The sequence below is a fragment of the Haliotis rubra genome, unplaced genomic scaffold, assembly GCF_003918875.1.
Source record: "Haliotis rubra isolate DU_JTF1 unplaced genomic scaffold, ASM391887v1 Scf468, whole genome shotgun sequence".
NCBI classification, from domain to species: Eukaryota; Metazoa; Mollusca; class Gastropoda; order Lepetellida; family Haliotidae; genus Haliotis; species Haliotis rubra.
In genome coordinates, this window is record NW_025767155.1 from 581475 (window position 1) to 604289 (window position 22815).

Here is a 22815-nt window from a genome sequence, read left to right on the forward strand (position 1 = left end):
CTTGAATGAATATCAGAAAGCGTAGCTAGCGTAATATCGTTACAGAATTTTATGAGGGGGGTTCTGTTTCAAATGTGATCCTAAAACTTTCCATGACCTTGTGTGTTTCAGATAACACTACGTAGTATAGCTGCAGCATCTCAGGGCAGTTACCACTGCTACACTTCCAGTTGTGAGGTAGGAGACTTTCTGTATAAGCCATATCATGGCACACAGTAAACATGTAGAGAGCATAGGTAGCATTGACATCAGTTTACTGTACAGAGGTGTGTCCTTTCAGCATCGGCAAACTCTAATCAGGTGTGTGAATCCTGGTAAACCCTGATCATGTTGCTGGGTTTGTCAGCATGATACCCATGCTTTATCAAGTGGTAAATGTTTGAGAAATGCATCAGTTCTGGCTTTCCGCTCACATCTGTCATACACCCAACTACCCCTCCACCCCCTATTGTCATAGGACTTCATACCAGACATTGCCAGGACATCACGATGTACATTCTGCAGTGTATTATAGCTAAAATACATGGAATTATCATGAAACAGCCCTTCCATTATCAGAAATTTGCGGGCCGCTGCATATGATATTGGACCGCTCAACCTTAACGACGAGCCACTATCAATTCTGTTGTCAAGTGACGTCATAGTGGGTGCGTGGGCTTACGGTTCATTCGACAATGGCTTTGGACTGGCAGATATTCTGGGTCAAACAAGTCAAAGCAACCCGAATTCCTACTTAAAATAGCGGTAATATTGGCTTTCTTGCTGGTGCTAACCTTAACAATTGCACTATTAACGTTGTTGTTTGATCAAACCTGAACACTGACATAGTTTGATAAACATTACCCTTATATTATTCTCCAAGGTTTAAGGGGGCGGTGGGTTAGTCTAGTGGTTAAAGCATTCGCTCGTCAAGCCGAAGACCCAAGTTCGATTTCCCACATGGGTATAATGTCTGAAACCCATTTTTGGTGTCCCCGTTAGTGATATTGCTGGAATATTGCTGAAATCGGTGTAAAACCACACTCACTCACTAACTTACTCACCCACTATGACTGTAAAGCGATTCTCTGCATGCATGTACTGTCACTGTTAGTTGATGTTGTTGTAGGAGAAGATCTACACGGGGACGGACATCAGCCTGCTGCTGAAGGAGATACAGAAGGCACAGGATGTCATCAACAAGATCAAGGAGATGAGGCAGGGCATGATGGGAAGTGCTCTCATCAGCATCATGAATGAGGTCAGGCTCTAACTTCCTGTTTGTGACACTGACCGAATATTTTCTTGTCTGCCCTAAATGTAACAAAGATTTAACACTGTAAATTGTCTAGATTTTTAAACTTATCGCGCGAGATAAGATAAGTATATAAATATACAATTTATAGTTAAAATTTCCAATTTCTATACCCAGGCAAGATAATGTTATATGCAACCATATGATTGTTTCCTTCTTCCACAGATCAGCAACGAGGTACAGAAACTGCCTCAGTCCCGCTTCCTGCCACGCCCTCCAGGCCATGAGTTACCACTCAGACTGGACATGCCCAAATTCCAGCCCCGATCATCCGTTGACTGGCTTGCTCAACATGGCCTCAAAGGTAGTTTGGTCAAAATCATCTCTTTTTCTGATGAATCAAGTTGTATTCCTTAGACAGGATCTGCAATTGGAATGTGTGAAACTAGATCCACCCTGTCATGGTTATTGGTTGTAAGCTCTATATATGTTGGTTTCCTTGAGTTTAACCAAATCATGTCATATATTAGTTACTTTAAAATATTCAACATCTGCTTTCATTGATAATCCAGAGTACGTAACATTGTGACAATGATGAGTGGAGACTCGATTTCAAGCCCACTGTTTCAGTGTGTGTATTCTTGTCATGTTCATGAGATGGTGTCATTTGATATTATGGGGCAGTATTATGGCCCAGTGGTTTTATCTTTTGTTCATAATGGCAGAGTTTTGTGGCCAGTTCAGGTTCACTGTGTCAACCCATTTCTAGTATCATGATATTTCAGGATTATTGCTGTCAAAAGGCGAAACCATCCTCAATCACTTGTTGTTTTCAGCGAAACGTCTGGACTTGTACCAGGTGCTGGCTCCCAACGCCTACTCGTACCGGGAGGAGTTCATCCCAATCATAAAGAAGGCTGTGCAATCACAAGTCCATGAGGTCAGTGTCTCCTTGCTGACCTCTCTACACCTCACTGACAGATGACAAGTTTACACTCTTAAAATGAACATTCTGGTGTCCCCCCAGTGATGTTGCTGGAATATTGCTAAAAGCGGTGTAAAACCAAACTCAGTCAGTCAGTCTTAAAATGAACAAATAACATGACCTGATGAAAGTCTAAATGAGACTGACGGACCTGAACTCTATAGCTCCAGGGCTTGTATTTCTGCAACCTACGCAAACCGGTGGCTCTTTTCCTGTGCTACTTGCTTTCACAAATTACCTGCTCTTGATTTTATTAACATTTTACTCACCAATCAAAAGTTGGTATCAGGTAAAAGTAAGGGCCTTACCCTTTTATCTAGAAACCTTTTTCTAGCTACTGACACTCATAATCCTCCCCAGTTAAAACATTTTTATACGTCCTCCTTCTGCTTGTCTGTGAGTTTTTCGGTATTGAATTTATGGAAACTTATGAAGGGATCTGACTGCCATGTTGTTGATATGGCCAACCCAAAATTGGCTGTCAGACCTAGTGGCAAATGGAATCAATTGCAGGTAATTTTTGACAGTGAGAATCAAGGGGTTAGTGCAGGCGTAGTGAAATGCCTGGAGATACAGAGGATGACATATACATGAAGCACATCATGTGTGTGTATCTGTCATAAGCTCATATAGTTTTACTAAACTGGTGAATAACTCCATTTAACTTTCTAAGAACTTCTGTACAAAGTGCTGACATTAACACAACTGAATTACAACTGAAAGCAGCTTTAAACCTGCCTCCTTCACTGTTTCTACTGCAGAAAGCAATGGTTCAGTTCACATGGCATGATGGCTCTGTGAAGAACATCCGACTGAACATTTATTAAAGACTTCTGTTGACATGACGCAACTGTTTGAGTACCAGAAGCAGCTGAAGGACAGTGAACTGTCATACTTAATTGCATATGATGGACCTATTCCGACCTCCATGAGCTTAATACTCAGCGCTATCTGGCGTACTAATGATTATTACCGCATCGACTGGCTGGCGCACAGTCCGGGGAGCAGGAGACTGCTGGGTTGAAACAATTAGCACTGTGGTGGAAAGATTTGGTTAAGTGAGTACAGCACAGTATTATCTATAAAGGTTGAATGATCTAGGGAGATAGTCTTTACACGTTTATTGCTGCTCCTGAATCTCATCTCTCATATTGCTTTGTTGTTGAAAACTTAGGGACAAAGATTTGTATGGAGGAGTGTGTACAATGTGAATGAACACACCCCATGTCATGTACAAAATCAGTGACCCCCTCGCATAATTTCTAAAGCATAATTTTAAACATATTATTGTCTACAAAATTGCTGACCCCTAGTACGTGTGTACACACTTGCTGAACCCTGCTAGCTCCCCAGAACAAAATGGGTGACCCCCTTAAAGTCATCATCAAACCCAAACCCCCCACTCCCAACCCCCCCAGCCATATTTCATGAACGGTCCCTTAGTGTTCAGTCTACTGCTTGTTTTGGGAATGTTATTCATATTATCAATGACTGGTTGGTCGACTGCTACTTATAGGAATGTTTCATGTACTATCAGCCAATGTTTGGTACACTGTTTATAAGAGGGTTGCCACTCATACTGTCAACAGACGGTTGGTCTACAGCCTATACAGCTTATACCAGATGTGTTTGTCTATAGGTCTTAGATTAAGTATTGATGACTGCGGCATACAACGACAACAACTCATGGCAGTGTCTCGGCTGCTAGCTGCTCCATCACTTCTACTGCTGTGTACCCAGATCTAACATTATGTGTTTGTTGTTCCAAGTGTGGTGTACCTGATCGACACGTCCGTCTCCAACGTCAACTACCTGATTCACATCCAGCATACACTGCGTCTTGTCATGGAGCAGCAGATGGCCAACAAGGACTACTTCAACATTATCGCGTACGGCATGTTGCATTATGTGTATTGGATGGAGGTGGACTACCTTTGTGTTATGCATATAGCTAGAGGCTTCAGCTGATACATGCTTTTCATTATGTCATGAACATACATCGTTGAGATTGACTTAAAATTGAGATATTTTGATATTGCCAAGGAAATATATGGATGGTTTGATTATTGTACCTTTAAAATACTCTTATACTCTTGTTCATATATGAGATTATGATCAAACTGATAACTGTAGAACTAAGGATTTATCTGAATCTCACATCCTGTGGTTTTCCGGACAGATTTGGGAGTGATGCTCGTCGCTGGAAGCCCACCATGGTGAAACCCACTGCCCTCAACCTTCAGGATGCATGGAAGTATGTCCACACAGTGCTGTTGTTATAACTTAATTAGATTTCATCCTTCTCTGAATCTCTTCACTTGCTGGGGTATATCAGACTCCATTCATTACCACATATCCCTTTCTTCTAACCTCTTTCCATAACCTAGAAGATAGTTAAAGAATGTTCCAGGTCTTACAGTGCATAAAGAGTGGAACACAAGTAAATAACTGTGCACATTTAGTCTTTCATGATCAAATGCATTAACAACATTGTATGGTCAATAATTACAATAGTTCTAGAATCTATTTCAGATTATTTAAGAAGCCCGTATGGTAAATGGCAGAATTTCTGCAAGTAAAATGACGAAATTTTTCTTTATCCTGACTCATGCTATATGCTTATCTCCCTTTTCCTTCAAACGGTACGTGAAAACTTGAATCCCTTTGCTCCCTGAAGCAAACGTAAAATCACTCACCCATTTGGGTTGCCTCCCTTTCCCTTTCCCTTTAAAAACTTGTACATGTCTTCATGACCTCTATGACGGTGTGTATTGCTGTTGTCAGTTGGGTGTTGGAACTGCAGTGTGGTGGCAGTCGGAACTTCATGTCCGCTTTCCGGATGGCGGTAGAGAATGAGGAGGAAGACAAGCATGGCGTCCGTGAGTCGGTTTATCTGCACTTGCTTGGTGATAAATGTATACATAGCTTTCAAAATGGTGCTGTTTCATCTTCATGTTTCATGTCAGTTGAAATATAGGAAAGTAATAATTTACCTGTATTTCACCTAAAACTTTGCATAGCGCAAATTAAGTGTGTTTTGATGTTTTTACAGGTGTGCAGGGCATGTATTTATTTACTAGTGGTGTGCCAGACCAGCAGGGAGCAGTTGTCTCCTCTTTCATAGAGGAATCTACCATTGGACGGGACTTCAGATTACACAGCATCCTGTTCAATGTTGATGATTATGATGTGAATGGGGCCATCCCAGGTCGCTATGCCAACATCACTCGCACTGCGGAATGTCTACGGACAATGGCACATTGCAGCAGAGGTCGCTTCCACTGGTTCAGGGAAACAGGTAGGATGCTGACCATTTAGCTACTACCTTCTGAATATGTGCAACATTAGCTCCTGCTGAGACCCTTTTGAAATCTTTTCCCTTTGGGGATTCTCTGAGTATTCATTTGCTCACTGTTACTACAGTCAATACTAGGTGGCTTTCTGTAGATGAATCTGTCCCTAGTATCCTGTGCTTGTTACCTGAACTGACTAAAGTAGGGGATGTTTTTTACCTGGCTGAACGTGTGGCATGATACCTCCACTTTGAGTATCGTTGTTCATGCTATCAACCACTGGTTTGCCTTTCCCGGACTTTTTGGAATTCATGATGTAGCTGTGACTTTAGGGATGCATCATTCATTTAGTGCTTTAAACAGTATTCACTCTTGGACAATTGACTTGGAAGCTGCAAAAACAGTAAGGATCTGAGTAAGACTCCGACTCCTTGTTTGTCAATGTATAATGAGATTATTGTGACACATGACATACTGGTTCCTCTGTGTACAGGCATCATAGAGAGTGATGATATTCAGCTTGTCAACTCCGAGGTGGACAAAGCACTCAACTTCTCCCGTAAATGTGCCATGCTGGTGGACAATGTCAAGAAGAAGTACAGAAACAGATTTGTAAGTTGTCGAACAATTTAAGTCAGAATGTGAGGACGATTAGTTTATCTGTCTGCTTCATTGCTTTCTGTGGATGGTATCCCTAGTGATTCCGGGGCAGGTCCGCAATAAGAGCTTATGAGTGAGTGAGTGAGTGAGTCAGTTGGGTTTTTCGCTTCCTTAAACAGTATTTCAGAAACAGTATTGCATAATGACATGTCGACTGGATGCAAGATGAAAGCTCAGTGATGTGTGTCTAATCGGTTAAAATTTCTGTAACACACAAGCAAACCAAGAAACATTCTACAAGGACACAACACTGCACACTTGATGAATAGTTTCTGAATTTGTGGCATTTGGAATATTGCTACCAACAACATGCTAGCTAGTCTTTTCATTTGATTTTGTAAACTTGCAGCAACATCCATACATGGAGCAGATCAAGGCTTTGGCCCCACCAGACTCGGACTACTATACTGGAGAGTACAGCATCAAGGCTCTCCCTCCTCCTCCACCCAGACCCTCCTCCTCCCGGCCCAGGACTAGACAGGTTGGTAGGCTATAACACTATATAGTTCTCCCCTGCCTACCACACCAAGACTAGTCAGGTTGGTAGGCTATAACACTGTATAGTTCTCGTCTGCCTACCACACTAAGACTAGTCAAGTTGGTAGGCTATAACACTGTATAGTTCTCCCCTGCCTACCACACCAAGACTAGTCAGGTTGGTAGGCTATAACACTGTATAGTTCTCCCCTGCCTACCACACCAAGACTAGACAGGTTGGTAGGCTATAACACTGTATAGTTCTCCCCTGCCTACCACACTAAGACAAGACAGGTTGGTAGGCTATAACACTATATAGTTCTCCCCTGCCCACCACACCAAGACAAGACAGGTTGGTAGGCTATAACACTGTATAGTTCTCCCCTGCCTACCACACCAAGACTAGACAGGTTGGTAGGCTATAACACTATATAGTTCTCCCCTGCCTACCACACCAAGACAAGACAGGTTGGTAGGCTATAACACTGTATAGTTGTCCCCTGCCCACCACACCAAGACTAGACAGGTTGGTAGGCTATAACACTATATAGTTCTCCCCTGCCTACCACACTAAGACTAGACAGGTTGGTAGGCTATAACACTATATAGTTCTCCCCTGCCCATCACACCAAGACTAGACAGGTTGGTAGGCTATAACACTGTATAGTTCTCCCCTGCCTACCACACCAAGACTAGACAGGTTGGTAGGCTATAACACTATATAGTTCTCCCCTGCCTACCACACCAAGACTAGTCAGGTTGGTAGACTATAACACTGTATAGTTCTTCTATTCCTACCACACCAAGACTAGACAGGTATATCAGCAATAACACTGTATAGTTCTTCTATTCCTACCACACCAAGACTAGACAGGTATATCAGCAATAACACTGTATAGTTCTTCTATTCCTACATGGCAGAGTAACATGTTGTGCATGGCACCATTACCATGGTTACATGCTGTTTGTGACTGTTGCACAGATTACCGAGGGTCAGAAGGAGAGCTGGGAGGCGTCGCCCAGCACCAGCCAGGCCTCCCCCAGCACCACCAGGGCCATCAAATGGCGCCCCACAAGTGCATCAAGCGCCAGGGAGGTTCGCTCAACACCCAGATGTGAGTACACTGTAACCATGACAACTTGATTGAGGATGACTTTGGTAGAATAGTTGTTTCATGAGTTTTTAGTAAGGATGTTGATATATATAAGTTCCACTGGAGAGTGCAGGTTCATATCAAGCACTGGCAATGATATTACAATAGTTGTACAATAGTTGTACAATACTTCCTCAGTTGTAGAAGTATACTTGGTAGTCGCCTCTTGTCTGTTGCAGTCAAAGTAACCACCATGTAGACAATACTGGTCTCTTTTCCAGAGAATTTAAGATATGCTGTTATCATTATAGATTATTTAATGTCTTGTTACCCTTATTCCACCCCAGTTAATGTTCCTGGTATGAGAGATGTCTTCATATCCAGGGTAACATTCCTGTATGGAGTTCCATTGTGTGAGTTCATGTCCTTCCAGTTAAAGGGGAGTTAGTCAAGCCAATATGTTGACACTGTATCCAGTGCGCGCTATTGAAGAATGTAAGGAGTGAGTGAGTGAGTGGGTGGGTGGACTTCAGTTAGCTCACACTCACTTGAGGATGCTGATACTGTGCGCACTGATCCACTGACCTGGAATAGTAACAGCTTGAGTGACATTAGCATTCATTTTTTGGGATGGAATATGTCACATGATAAATGGGTTTAGGTTATTATTGTTATTATCATTGTCCCCATCCAGCAATGCGAGACCGCCCCATGTCGGCCAAAGATCCCCTGCAGAGAGTGAAGACGGCACCCCGTAAGATACAGACTGCCTCCTTTTTCTTGGACACCAAGCATGACATGGGTGAGTCTCAGTACAAACTGGCTTGTATGTGTCACAGGAATTTGGTTAGATAAAATTCAAATTTTTAAAAAGGATTTTTGCTTGATTACTAGAAATAAATCCCCAAATTTGACATTTATTCAGATGTTGTCAAAACGTTTAGGCACATAAAAAACCAAGCCTAGGGCACATGCTTGTATCATAAAGTGACTTGGATGGTTTTGACCTGGCTTAACATGTAAGGTACCGGTATCTGAAAAAGTGTTGTACACCCTCTGCACACCCATCTGGATCTACCATTACAATTTTGGCTATTTTAATTCCTTTTTCAAATACATCTTGCATTAATCAATTCTTGCATCTGTCAATCAACTTAGCTAAGTCTACAACAAAATTTGTGTGGGTTGTGTTTGGGTTGGGTTGACAAGTGTTAGTACGTAGTATGAATCTGATATTGTGCATCATTGATGGGAAGTTAAATCTGATCGTATGTTGCAGGTACTGTGTACACCAAGTATCAGAACACAAAGATTCAAAGGAAAAACATTGGTCGGACCCAGATTCCTGAAAATGAGGATGCCATCTCATCTAAGGAGGTATGTTGTATGTACAGAAGTATTGCATAGATATACTCCTCAAAGAAAGTTAAGGACCACCCAGTTCTTGACAATCAACCATCATTCTGAAATCCATCTTTTAGATTACTTTGTTCTGTTTAGTGGCTGCGATTATTTGGGCTTGGGAAACTGAAGCTGGACCTTGCCAAGATGGTGTCAGGCCCTGACTGTAAACACAAAGAGAAATCTGTCAAGTCACTTCACAAGAATGTATCAGCAAAGTAAGTACTTTGTGGTAATTTGACTTGAGACATCCATAACAGCCACAGTGAGATGAGGTTCAGTATCTGCTCATACAGAGACCGCCTCCTTGGTCCAGTGAACAGCAGAAGGTTAGGGGGGTTGATCCTCACCTGCAAGTACCGAAAGATGGTTGTTGTTTCCATGCCTGGTGCTATTAAAACAATTACTGCTCAGCATGGTGTCAGTATAGTGTGTCTGAGTGGGGTATCCATTTTATACTCCAGCGTGGCACTGGTATTCATCAGGAAAGGCAGTCAGACATGCTCATATATGCACATACCCACTATATAGGTGTTGTAATCTTGAGTTAAACCCCATTACACCTCACCTTCACAGAAGGAGGATCTGGTATCAACGTCTGCTCATCAGGATCCATTTTTCGGAATTACTAGTAACTTTTTGCAGTCCCGATTTCCATGGCTTGTGTCTACAGTGCTTTCACACCATTATGTTCCTATTTTAAGAAAATAGATAACATGCAGGTGAACCTGGCATCTACTGGAACATGGTTCCACACTATTACACCAGTTGCATCAGTCAAGCTGATAGATTTGCATGATCACATGCTGACAGTGACCTTGTGTACATGCAGATACTGTGACATCTTCCCCTCCATCAACATCAAGGGCACCATCAAGCACCTGCAACTACTGCCACACGAACTGAAGGACTACGAGGAGCAGCTGGAGAAGGTCCTGAGGCGGTACATCAAACGTCTACAGTGGCTTCTCAGTGGTATGTATCATAGTCACACACTGACATACTATTTTTCCTTATCCTGACTCATGCTTATTGCTTGTCTTCTTCTTCTTGCGAACCTAGTGGAACACGTGTATCTCCCAATTGAAGTTCCCTTCAATAAAAAATCACTCATTAGTACTCACCACGAGTAACCTCCCTTCCGCAAGCGCGGGAACGAGGGCGCCACCTGCCCCCATGTGCCTCACTCTCTCCTTCTTCGCCCAGTGAGCTGGACGTGAGAGCGCCTGTGTCTCCCAACACACTATATCCTTTATTTATATTTAGTTTAGTACCTCTTATACTTAGTATAGAGGTGTTACTAGTATCCTTGTCGTGTTTCTGCTGTTTATTCACGGTTTGCCGTGTTTGTTCAGCAGTTTACGTTAATGAGAATCTGCACAGATTGTAAACTACGTTACTCTGCGACAGACCCACATTTAAAACGGTTCGCCGTGTTTGTTCAGCAGTTTACGTTAATGAGAATCTGCACAGATTGTAAACTACGTTACTCTGCGACAGACCCACGTTTAAAATGCCCTAGTTGCATTACTCCATGTTCATTTGTTTCTCATTGTAAATTTTGTATTAATTTACCAACTTCTGCCTTTGATAAATATTTATGTTCCGTTTTTAGACGGAAGGCAGATAAATCTCGTAAACAAATCTCAGTCATGGCTAATAGATCACATATTAATGTTCCCTGTCAACTGTTGACTGCCGACCCGCCACCGGCTGGTGGCATGCCTGAGTTTCCCTCGGGGGATAAGCGTGGGACGCAGTCCGCTATGTCCAAGAAGCGACCTGTGTCTCAAGATCTGTCGTCTTCTCAGTCTAAGACTAGCAAAGCGTCCATATCATCTCGTACGCTTCGTACACCCAGGTCTACAACTTCGTCAAAAGGGAAGTCTACAAAATCTAATAATTTTGCCTCTGATATTTTACCAGTCACAGAATTAGCCTTATATGATGATGACATTCCGATTATCATTCCAGAGGTTCGTCACAAGAAACGTCCGGTATCCGCGCAGATTAACACACAACCAGAGATGCCTACGCTGTCACCAGAAATTTTGACTGAGGGTCCCGTCACCGTCGCAGAGAGACAACCCTCATCATCAGCGCAGACCGCCTCAGACGACCTGGTCAACCAAATCATGAGGCTGATGGAAGACCGTTACGGTTTACAGAGGCCCCAGAGCCACGGGCCCCAGAGCCCAACCCATTTTAAGTCATACAGGGCCCCAGAGCCCGCCTTGGCTTCGCGTAGGGCCCCAGAGCCCACAGACGCGCCTCCGCGAAGGGCATCCCAGCCCGGAGCGAGCTCTTTGCGTAGGAAGTCCCAGGCCACCTCCGCGAAGGAGCTAGAGCCTCAACTATTGCGAGAGGCTTCGCGGAGAAGGAGCGCTTCGCCGAGCACGCACCTTGTAATTCACAGAGGTCGTTCGCGAAGCAAACGCTCACATGTCGATTCGGACACTGACTCGAGACATTCGCTGAAGGGCCTTGAAGGCTAAGTGGTTCCATTTCTACCTCGCCTAGAAGAGCTTTGCGAAGCCCCCAGCGTTCGCGAAGCCCCCAGCGTTCACGTAACACCCAGCGTTCGAGAAGCCCCCAGTGTTCGAGAAGCCCACAGCGTTTGCGAAGCCCTCACCGTTCGCGAAGCTGCCAGCCTTCGCGAAGGATGTCTTCTCCAAGGTCTCCGTACAGTACTAGCCACTCGTCAGTCCGTTCTCCACAGTCCTCACATAGATCTTCCCATAGATCTAGGACTCCGACATATGACCATAAGTCAGAAGAGGAGGATGGTATCATTTTCTCAGATGCTGAGATAAGATATTGGATGGTGGATGAATTACAACTTGCCTCCCCATCAAAGAACGAGGATGCAACTCAGACTTACTTGATGAAAGATGATGATGTAGATTATATCACCTTACCTCCTATTGACCCAATCGCAGCCGTACCAGCTAAACTAGATACAGCCTGCTCCAAATCCACTAAAGCCCAATCTACTCATTTACCGGTCTTCAATGCCAAGAAATTTGCTGGACATAATATGGAACCCTTTTTCAAGGCCCAGGATATTGATGACAACTTTCAACTTATCTCGGATACCAAGTCTAGAGGTTACAGAGTAGACGATCGCAAACTGGCCCAATTAGATACCATTTCCAGGAGGATGTTCTTCGGATTAAATAGGTCTAGAACTATTAATGAGACTCTCATCACCAAGTTCAAGAATTCTACAGATGAGGAAGACAGAATGATCTATTCAGCTCCAATTCCTTTACACCAATTCCTTACAGAACACCTTTCAGCGCTTACTGAAACTACTACCATGACGCGTAGGCAAGGTCTACTAGCCTCCTGCTCTTGGAATAAGCAATTCACAGAGCCTCTTTACACAGCTCCATGGTCATCGCCCTTTCTGTTTGGTGGCAACATAAACAAGGTCTCCAAAGAAGTATCTAAAGATTCCAGAGAGGTACTTATGATTAGATCCATGGATACCTTAGCGAACGCCTTTAAACAGTCAGCACAGAGATACTCGGGCAAGTCTAAGTTCTCAGGGCTACAGAGAGCACGGGACAAGAAACTAGCTGCTGCTAATAATCCCAAGGATTCTTTTAGGTAAGCCCATACAGCAAATTTAGAGGAGGATCAGCGAGAGGCAGATCATCCAGAGGTGGCCGTGGATTTAAGCGATGAAAGGCAGGTTCGGAACGACTGGAGTCTTCCACCCCCAGTCGTTCCAGTACAACCTTCTCAAGTGGGTGGACGTCTTCAACTACACTGGGAAAACTGGGGAATACTACAAGATCCTTATGTATCCAACATCCTACAGCACGGATATCTCATACAACTCAAGACCAAGCCGCCGTTAACAGTCACCCCACCAAGGTTCAACGTTCAACCGGCTCAACTACCTATGTTAAGAGAAACAGTACAGTCTCTGCTAAACAAACAGGCCTTAGAAGTTCTGGATCAACGAAACATCGTACCAGGTTTCTACTCCCCAGTTTTCCTAGTGCCGAAAAAGAATTCCAAGGAGAAGTATCGTCTCATTTACAACATGAGCACCTTCAACAGAGAATATCTATGCAAACCACCAACGTTTCGCATGATACATTTACCACAACTTCGGCAATTAATTCGTCCACTAGATTACATGGCCAGCATAGATTTGCAAGACGCATATCTACACATTCCGATTCATCCCATCTCAAGGAAATATCTAAGATTTATCCTAGACGGCATACATTACCAATGGAAGGTACTTCCCTTCGGAATCACTTCAGCCCCTTAGGTGTTCACAAGAGTAACCAAGCCTGTTGTCTCATACCTACATCGTCAAGGTCTGCAGAGCGCGCATTTTACCTAGACGGCGGTATACAAGTGGATCCAGATCCACAGCGTCTCAGACTACAGCTGAACTTTATAATCAAGTTACTAACTCAATTAGGTTGGTTAGTAAATCTACTCAAGTCGGACCTAGAACCAACGCAGGATCTGCATTTTCTAGGTATACGATTCCTTACAGCTCAGAATCGTGTAGTAGTCCCGGAGGACAGATGGATCAAGATCCAACAACTGATTCCCCAAGCCCTACTCTCTCCGTTACCACTACGACAGTGGCAGAGCCTATTGGGACTACTCACATCAGCTCAAGACTTGACACTCAGAGGCAGGCTTCAATTGCATCCATTACAAGTCCTCATCAATGCTCATCTCGAGGACCCTCTACCGTTCAGTCTACCAGATTACGTCAAACCACATCTACTCTGGTGGACCAAGAGATTGAATGTTTGCGCAGGCGTCTCCTTAGTAGAGCCGGAATCGAAAACACATCTCTACGCAGACGCGTCACTAAAAGGTTGGGGGAGCCCACCTTGCCGGCAGGACAGCGTCAGGCCTATGGAACAAGCAAGAGAGCAAATGTCACATAAATCTGGTAGAGATGCAAGCAGTCATAAATGCCATAAGTCACTGGAGCAACCTACTACAGAACGCTCAGTTGATGATTCACACAGACAATTCAACAGTGGCGTTTTATGTGAACAAACAAGGTTCAACAAGATCATTGAATCTACTCAATCGTTGTTTCAGACTGTTGGATTTAATCGACAATCTAAACATACATGTCAGAGCTTGCCACATTCCAGGAGCAAAGAATGTTTTAGCAGACGCTCTCTCTCGGCCACACCAGCCGTCGCCGACAGAATGGATGCTCCACACAGAGATATTCAATCAAATAATCATGGAAATAGGATCTCCACTGATAGACCTATTTGCCACTCGATTCAACAAACAACTGACAACCTTCGTATCGCCAGTGCCAGACCCACTAGCATGGGCAACGGACGCACTAAGTATATCGTGGGAGGGACTCAACGCGTACACTTTCCCGCCTCCTGCGTTAATCCCACAAGTCTTACAGAAAATCAGTCAAACGAAGCGCCTCGATCTCATTTTGGTCGCGCGCCATACTGGCTCTTGAACGTGGTTTCCAAATCTCATGCTAGGAATCGGAAAACCAGTACTTCAGCTACCACTGTGCACCAATCTATTTATACATCCGCACACCAAACAAGTGCACAAGACACCAGAAGCATACCAACTTCACGTGTGGATTGTATCAAGGCATGTTTGAATAAGAGAGGTTATTCTGCCAGAGCGGCTAAAGCGGTCACGCTTTGCACTCGTAACTCAACTCGTAACTTGTATGCGATGACAAATGGCACAGCTTTGTCAATTACGCTGCTAAGAAAGGATTTACAGCCAGATATGCTACACATCCTCAAGTGGCAGATTTCTTATGTTACCTACGACAAACTAAGAATCTAAAAGGCTCAACCTTGTCCACTTATCTTGCAGCCTTAAGTTCTGTCATAACTATGAGAACGGGCGTCAAGTTGACCAAAACACCGGAGTTACTCGCTTTGTTACGAGCGTTCCGATTGGAAGATCAGAAACGGAAGTTTCACGCTCCAGCCTGGGATCTAAATATAGTACTCCAACACCTCACGAGTGAGGCTTATGAGCCATTGTTATCTGCTTCGTTTGAATCACTGACCCACAAGACCTTATTCCTGTTAGCATTAGCTACTGCCGCCAGGATGTCTGAGATTCACGCTTTGGATTACGAGAGAACACGCTTTGATGATACTCATAACATCGCTCATCTGGGACTCCGCTGGGATTTTATAGTAAAAAATCAACAACCAGACAGGTTGTTCAATGTCCCAGCTCTCTCATCCATACTTGGACCGCATGATACGATGGACCTATCACTTTGCCCTGTACGTGCACTGAAATTATATCTCCAACGATCCAAGAATAGTAGAGGGAAATTCAAAAGATTGTTTATCCCTATATCCACCGCTTCGCAGACAGAAGTGTCGCGTACTACGATTTCTATTTGGATCAGAACTGTCATACTACGAGCCTACAAGGCTGCAGGACTCGACCCTCCAAGAGCTTCTAATCCTCACGAAATTAGAGCGCTAGCATCAACTCTCGCTCTACATGGAAATTGCTCGTTGAATACCATTATGGAGGGATGTTTTTTGAGATCCGATATGGTGTTTGCCAACCACTATCTGAGAGATATCACCACCAAGGATGTCTCAGGTATCCACCATTTCGGTCCCATGGTCCTCGCTCAACAGTTGACAGTTCAACGGAGAAGATAAGTTTATCTTACAGATTTATACTTATCTGATAACAGTATTAATAGCTACATGCTATCTATATATTGTTGCTAAAGTTAATTTATTATCTTAAGCGCAGTACTATGATTCTATATCATACTATATATATGCTTTCAACTCCTAGGAGTTCTGCTATTATATATATGTTCAGCTTAAGTTATCAATCCTTAAGCTCAGTCATATGTTCAATTCATAACATGTATTAGTTAACAAACTCTAAGTAGTTGGTTACTATTATACAGCTTAAGTTATATTATTTCTTAAGCACAGTACTATTATAGCTTATATATATGCATATTGTAAGCTTAATACTTTGGTTCATTATAAAAGTATTCACTATAAACTCTCAGAAGTTTATACTATCACATTAATGGCTTCAGTTTACCTTAATGTTGTATATACTTTTATTATCTTCACTAAAATTGTAATATCCTTTATATGGCAGCTGATAAGTTAACAGCAGGAATTCTTCAGTTCAGTGCCTTTATGAAGTTCCCATAGGGTTATTACAATTATCTCAGTTCAAAATCACTAATTATTAAAATCCAAAGTATATATAATCCCACCTCCTGTTCCGTCGGATTCTACAAGCAATAAGCATGAGTCAGGATAAGGAAAAATATGAAATTTTTAGAGTAAAATTAATATTTTATACTTATCCTGACTCATGAAGTAAGCCCTCCCGTCCTCCCCACTAAACACTTTGGATTTCTTCGGAAAAAATAAAGTGTCGGGCTCAAAACAAATAAGGAGAGAGTGAGGCACATGGGGGCAGGTGGCGCCCTCGTTCCCGCGCTTGCGGAAGGGAGGTTACTCGTGGTGAGTACTAATGAGTAATTTTTTATTGAAGGGAACTTCAATTGGGAGATACACGTGTTCCACTAGGTTCGCCAGAAGAAGAAAACAAGCAATAAGCATGAGTCAGGATAAGTATAAAATATTAATTTTACTCTAAAAATTTCATTTTGTCACATGTCATGTTCTTGTCCTTCACTGTCATGCTCTTGTCCTACACTCTCATGTTCTTTTCATGCACAGTCATGTTCTTGTCCTACACTGTCATGTTCTTGTCCTACACTGTCATATTCTTGTCATGCACAGTCATGTTCTTGTCCTACACTGTCATGTTCTTGTCCTACACTGTCATATTCTTGTCCTACACTGTCATGCTCTTGTCCTACACTGTCATGTTCTTGTCCTACACTGTCATATTCTTGTCCTACACTGTCATGCTCTTGTCCTACACTGTCATGCTCTTGTCTTACACTGTTATGTTCTTGTCCTACAGTCATGTTCTTGTCCTACACTGTCATGTTCTTTTCATCCACTGTCATGTTCTTGTCCTACACTGTCATGTTCTTGTCCTACACTGTCATGTTCTTGTCCTACACTGTCATGTTCTTGTCCTACACTGTCATATTTTTGCTGACGTTGTCATGTTCTGCTCCTTAACTATGATGTTCTTGTCCTACACTGTCATGTTCTTGTCCTACACTGTCATGTTCTTGTCCTACACTGTCATGTTCTTGTCCTACACTGTCATGTTCTTGTCTTACACTGTCACGTTCTTGTCCTACACTGTCATGTTCTTGTCATGCACTGCCATGTACTTGTTCTTAACTGTCATGTTCTTGTCCTACACTGTTATAATCTGGTCCTACAGTCATGCTCTTGTCCTACACTGTCATGTTCTTGTCCTACACTGTCATGTTTTTGCTGACGTTGTCATGTTCTGCTCCATAACTATGATGCTCTTGTCCTATGCTGTCATGTTCTTGTCCTACACTGTCATGTTCTTGTCCTACACTGTCATGTTTTTGCTGACGTCATGTTCTGCCCCTTAACTATGATGCTCTTGTCATACACTGTCATGTTCTTGTCCTACACTGTCATGTTTTTGCTGACGTTGTCATGTTCTGCCCCTTAACTATGATGCTCTTGTCATACACTGTCATGATCTTGTCCTACACTGTCATGTTCTTGTCCTACACTGTCATGTTCTTGTCCTACACTGTCATGTTCTTGTCCTACACTGTCATGTTTTTGCTGACGTTGTCATGTTCTGCCCCTTAACTATGATGTTGTTGTCCTACACTGTCATGTTCTTGTCCTACACTGTCATGTTCTTGTCCTACACTGTCATGTTTTTACTGACGTCATGTTCTGCCCCTTAACTATGATGCTCTTGTCCTACACTGTTATGTTCTTGTCCTACACTGTCATGTTTTTGCTGACACTGTCATGTCATGTTTTTGCCTGACGTTGTCATGTTCTTGTCCTACACTGTCATGTTCTTGTCCTACAGTGTCATGTTCTTGTCCTACACTGTCATGTTCTTGTCCTACACTGTCATGTTGCTTTTGTCCTACACTGTCATGTTCTTGTCCTACACTGTCATGTCTTGTCCTTGTCATGTTCTTGTCCTACACTGTCATGTTTTTGCTGACGTCATGTTCTGCCCCTTAACTATGATGCTCTTGTCATACACTGTCATGTTCTTGTCCTACACTGTCATGTTTTTGCTGACGTTGTCATGTTCTGCCCCTTAACTATGATGCTCTTGTCATACACTGTCTTGATCTTGTCCTACACTGTCATGTTCTTGTCCTACACTGTCATGTTCTTGTCCTACACTGTCATGTTCTTGTCCTACACTGTCATGTTTTTGCTGACGTTGTCATGTTCTGCCCCTTAACTATGATGTTCTTGTCCTACACTGTCATGTTCTTGTCCTACACTGTCATGTTCTTGTCCTACACTGTCATGTTCTTGTCATGTTCTTGTCCTACACTGTTATGTTCTTGTCCTACACTGTCATGTTTTTGCTGACGTTGTCATGTTCTGCCCCTTAACTATGATGCTCTTGTCATACACTGTCATGCTCTTGTCCTACACTGTCATGTTCTTGTCCTACACTGTCATGTTATTGCTGACGTCATGTTCTGCCCCTTAACTATGATGCTCTTGTCATACACTGTCATGCTCTTGTCCTACACTGTCATGTTCTTGTCCTACACTGTTATGTTCTTGTACTACACTGTCATGTTCTTGTCCTACACTGTCATGTTCATGTCCTACACTGTCATGTTCTTGTCCTACACTGTCTTGTTTTTGCTGACGTTGTCATGTTCTGCCCCTTAACTATGATGTTCTTGTCCTACACTGTCATGTTCTTGTCCTACACTGCCATGCTCTTGTCCTACACTGTCATGTTCTTGATCTACACTGCCATGTTTTTGCTGACGTTGTCATGTTCTGCCCCTTAACTATGATGTTTTTGTCCTACACTGTCATGTTCTTGTCCTACACTGCCATGTTCTTGTCCTACACTGTCATGTTTTTGCTGACGTCATGTTCTGCCCCTTAACTATGATGTTCTTGTCCTTCACTGTCATGTTCTTGTCCTACACTGTCATGTTCTTGTCCTACACTGTCATGTTTTTGCTGACGTTGTCATGTTCTGCCCCTTAACTATGATGCTCTTGTCATAGACTGTCATGTTCTTGTCCTACACTGTCATTCTGTTCTATCGATGTTAAAATATGTCTGCCAAATGAAACAATATCATGAGTGAATTATCTCAATAACTGAACCCAATTTCATTGCTGTCAGTCTAGTCCACTTGACACTGATGAGATACTGTATGTGTTGTAGGTAGCCGGCGTGTGTTTGGGTCGGTCATCGAGAAGCGTTGTGTGGTGCTGATCGACACCTCGGGCTCCATGAATCCCTTCATGGATGAACTGAAGAAGGAGATGGCCGCTCTCATCTGGGAACAGCTGCATCGGCTCAGGATCAAGTAAGTCGGTCTTGACAATCACTCATTATGTGTTATAATGTACTGACTGTGATGCATAGATATTATTACAAATGTGTAGTGTATTTAACAAGTGCGACAATAGGACCAAGTGAAATGTGGAGTTATTTTTATAGAATAAAATTATGATACACACACAAATGTAATAATTTCTTCGACTCATTCATTGAGAGATGACTTAATGAATTGGTATAATTGTTGGTTGTAAACCATAAAGAGCCTAGTTTGATCATATGCTCTCATGTGTTGTGATATAACATGGTGTTAGGTTCTTTGCTATTTTCACCTTATGTTGTCAGTGCACAGGCATTTTTATTTTCTTTGTTTTAATCCTGAATACTTTGTCTAGATTCAACCTGATCAGTTTTTCTGGGACGTGTTCCAAGTGGAAGAGCTGCATCCAGGAACCTACAGAAGAGAACTGCCATGATGCAGTCAAGTGGACATCCAAACTGGTTGCCGAGGGCAACACATGTACCCTGGAAGCCCTCCAGGTACGGCTTAGATGCAACTGTTGTTTCATGTTCTCTTCCTCTTCTTTATGAAACAACTCATCCCATGTGCAGAGTTGGTGCCTTTATGAAAAATCCATTACTGAAATTAAGAGGGGTGGTGGTACCCTTGAGGTTTGCGACAACAGAGTTTGAATCTTGGGAACATCTGAATCTTTACCTAACTACATGTTTTAGTGCTGTATACCTGATCATGAAGGAAGTGTCTGTAGCAGGAAGCAATTTGAGTTTTCTGAAGATTGGAATGGGTTCAGTTGTTATTAGTCAAATGACCTGTTGACCCCTGCTTCCAGCTGGCGTTCTGTGACCCTGACATTGACTCTGTGTACCTGTTGACTGATGGGAAACCTGACACCAGTACAGCTCTGGTGCTGAAGGAGGTCGGACGAATGAACTCAGATCGGCAAATCACAGTCAACACCATCTCCTTCAAGTGCTCAGACAGGTGAGTGAGCCACACAGGGACTCAAGGTTAGGTCCCCAGCCTCCTATACTGGTTACAAGTGGTGACTTACTGGCTTGGTTGGCCAGGCTCAGACAGGTGAGTGAGCCACACAGGGAGTCTGGGTTAGGTCCCCAGCATCCTACACTAGTTACAAGTGGTGACTTACTGGCTTGATTAGCCAGGCTCAGACAGGTGAGTGAGCCACACAGGGACTCCAGGTTAGGTCCCCAGCATCCTACACTGGTTATAAGTGGTGACTTACTGGCTTGATTGGCCAGGCTCAGACAGGTGAGTGAGCCACACAGTGAGTCTGGGGTAGGTCCCCAGCATCCTACACTGGTTATAAGTGGTGACTTACTGGCTTGATTGGCCAGGCTCAGACAGGTGAGTGAGCCACACAGGGACTCCAGGTTAGGTCCCAAGCACCCTACACTGGTTATAAGTGGTGACTTACTGGCTTGATTGGCCAGGCTCAGACAGGTGAGTGAGCCACACAGGGACTCCAGGTTAGGTCCCCAGCATCCTACACTGGTTATAAGTGGTGACTTACTGGCTTGATTGGCCAGGCTCAGACAGGTGAGTGAGCCACACAGGGACTCCAGGTTAGGTCCCCAGCATCCTATACTGGTTACAAGTGGTGACTTACTGGCTTGATTGGCCAGGCTCAGACAGGTGAGTGAGCCACACAGGGACTCCAGGTTAGGTCCCCAGCATCCTACACTGGTTATAAGTGGTGACTTACTGGCTTGATTGGCCAGGCTCAGACAGGTGAGTGAGCCACACAGGGACTCCAGGTTAGGTCCCCAGCATCCTACACTGGTCATAAGTGGTGACTTACTGGCTTGATTGGCCAGGCTCAGACAGGTGAGTGAGCCACACAGGGACTCCAGGTTAGGTCCCCAGCATCCTACACTGGTTATAAGTGGTGACTTACTGGCTTGATTGGCCAGGCTCAGACAGGTGAGTGAGCCACACAGGGACTCCAGGTTAGGTCCCCAGCATCCTACACTGGTTATAAGTGGTGACTTACTGGCTTGATTGGCCAGGCTCAGACAGGTGAGTGAGCCACACAGGGACTCCAGGTTAGGTCCCCAGCATCCTACACTTGTTATAAGTGGTGACTTACTAGCTTGATTGGCCAGGCTCAGACAGGTGAGTGAGCCACACAGGGACTCCAGGTTAGGTCCCCAGCATCCTACACTGGTTATAAGTGGTGACTTACTGGCTTGATTGGCCAGGCTCAGACAGGTGAGTGAGCCACACAGGGACTCCAGGTTAGGTCCCCAGCATCCTACACTTGTTATAAGTGGTGACTTACTGGCTTGATTAGCCAGGCTCAGACAGGTGAGTGAGCCACACAGGGACTCCAGGTTAGGTCCCCAGCATCCTATACTGGTTACAAGTGGTGACTTACTGGCTTGATTGGCCAGGCTCAAACAGGTGAGTGAGCCACACAGGGACTCCAGGTTAGGTCCCCAGCATCCTACACTGGTCATAAGTGGTGACTTACTGGCTTGATTGGCCAGGCTCAGACAGGTGAGTGAGCCACACAGGGACTCCAGGTTAGGTCCCCAGCATCCTACACTGGTCATAAGTGGTGACTTACTGGCTTGATTGGCCAGGCTCAGACAGGTGAGTGAGCCACACAGGGACTCCAGGTTAGGTCCCCAGCATCCTACACTGGTTATAAGTGGTGACTTACTGGCTTGATTGGCCAGGCTCAGACAGGTGAGTGAGCCACACAGGGACTCCAGGTTAGGTCCCCAGCATCCTATACTGGTTACAAGTGGTGACTTACTGGCTTGATTGGCCAGGCTCAGACAGGTGAGTGAGCCACACAGGGACTCCAGGTTAGGTCCCCAGCATCCTATACTGGTTACAAGTGGTGACTTACTGGCTTGATTGGCCAGGCTCAGACAGGTGAGTGAGCCACACAGGGACTCCAGGTTAGGTCCCCAGCATCCTACACTGGTCATAAGTGGTGACTTACTGGCTTGATTGGCCAGGCTCAGACAGGTGGTCGAGCCACACAGGGACTCCAGGTTAGGTCCCCAGCATCCTACACTGGTTATAAGTGGTGACTTACTGGCTTGATTGGCCAGGCTCAGACAGGTGAGTGAGCCACACAGGGACTCCAGGTTAGGTCCCCAGCATCCTATACTGGTTACAAGTGGTGACTTACTGGCTTGATTGGCCAGGCTCAGA

The 22815-nt window shown here is 44.0% G+C and overlaps 1 protein-coding gene across 1 annotated transcript in view; it reads left to right on the plus strand.

Annotated features, from left to right (window-relative positions):
• LOC124290516 (von Willebrand factor A domain-containing protein 3A-like) overlaps nt 1–22815 on the plus strand; it is a 33826-nt gene that overhangs the window by 5180 nt on the left and 5831 nt on the right. Inside the window, 21 exon segments of the mRNA XM_046727261.1 lie at nt 112–177; nt 1109–1240; nt 1460–1598; nt 2071–2174; nt 2981–3031; nt 3034–3107; nt 3165–3239; nt 3971–4108; nt 4399–4473; nt 5004–5098; nt 5272–5517; nt 6006–6124; nt 6522–6653; nt 7632–7764; nt 8438–8545; nt 9023–9120; nt 9244–9362; nt 9977–10119; nt 19491–19635; nt 20003–20147; nt 20459–20610. Of these exon segments, the coding sequence (XP_046583217.1) occupies nt 112–177; nt 1109–1240; nt 1460–1598; nt 2071–2174; nt 2981–3031; nt 3034–3107; nt 3165–3239; nt 3971–4108; nt 4399–4473; nt 5004–5098; nt 5272–5517; nt 6006–6124; nt 6522–6653; nt 7632–7764; nt 8438–8545; nt 9023–9120; nt 9244–9362; nt 9977–10119; nt 19491–19635; nt 20003–20147; nt 20459–20610 (2489 nt within the window).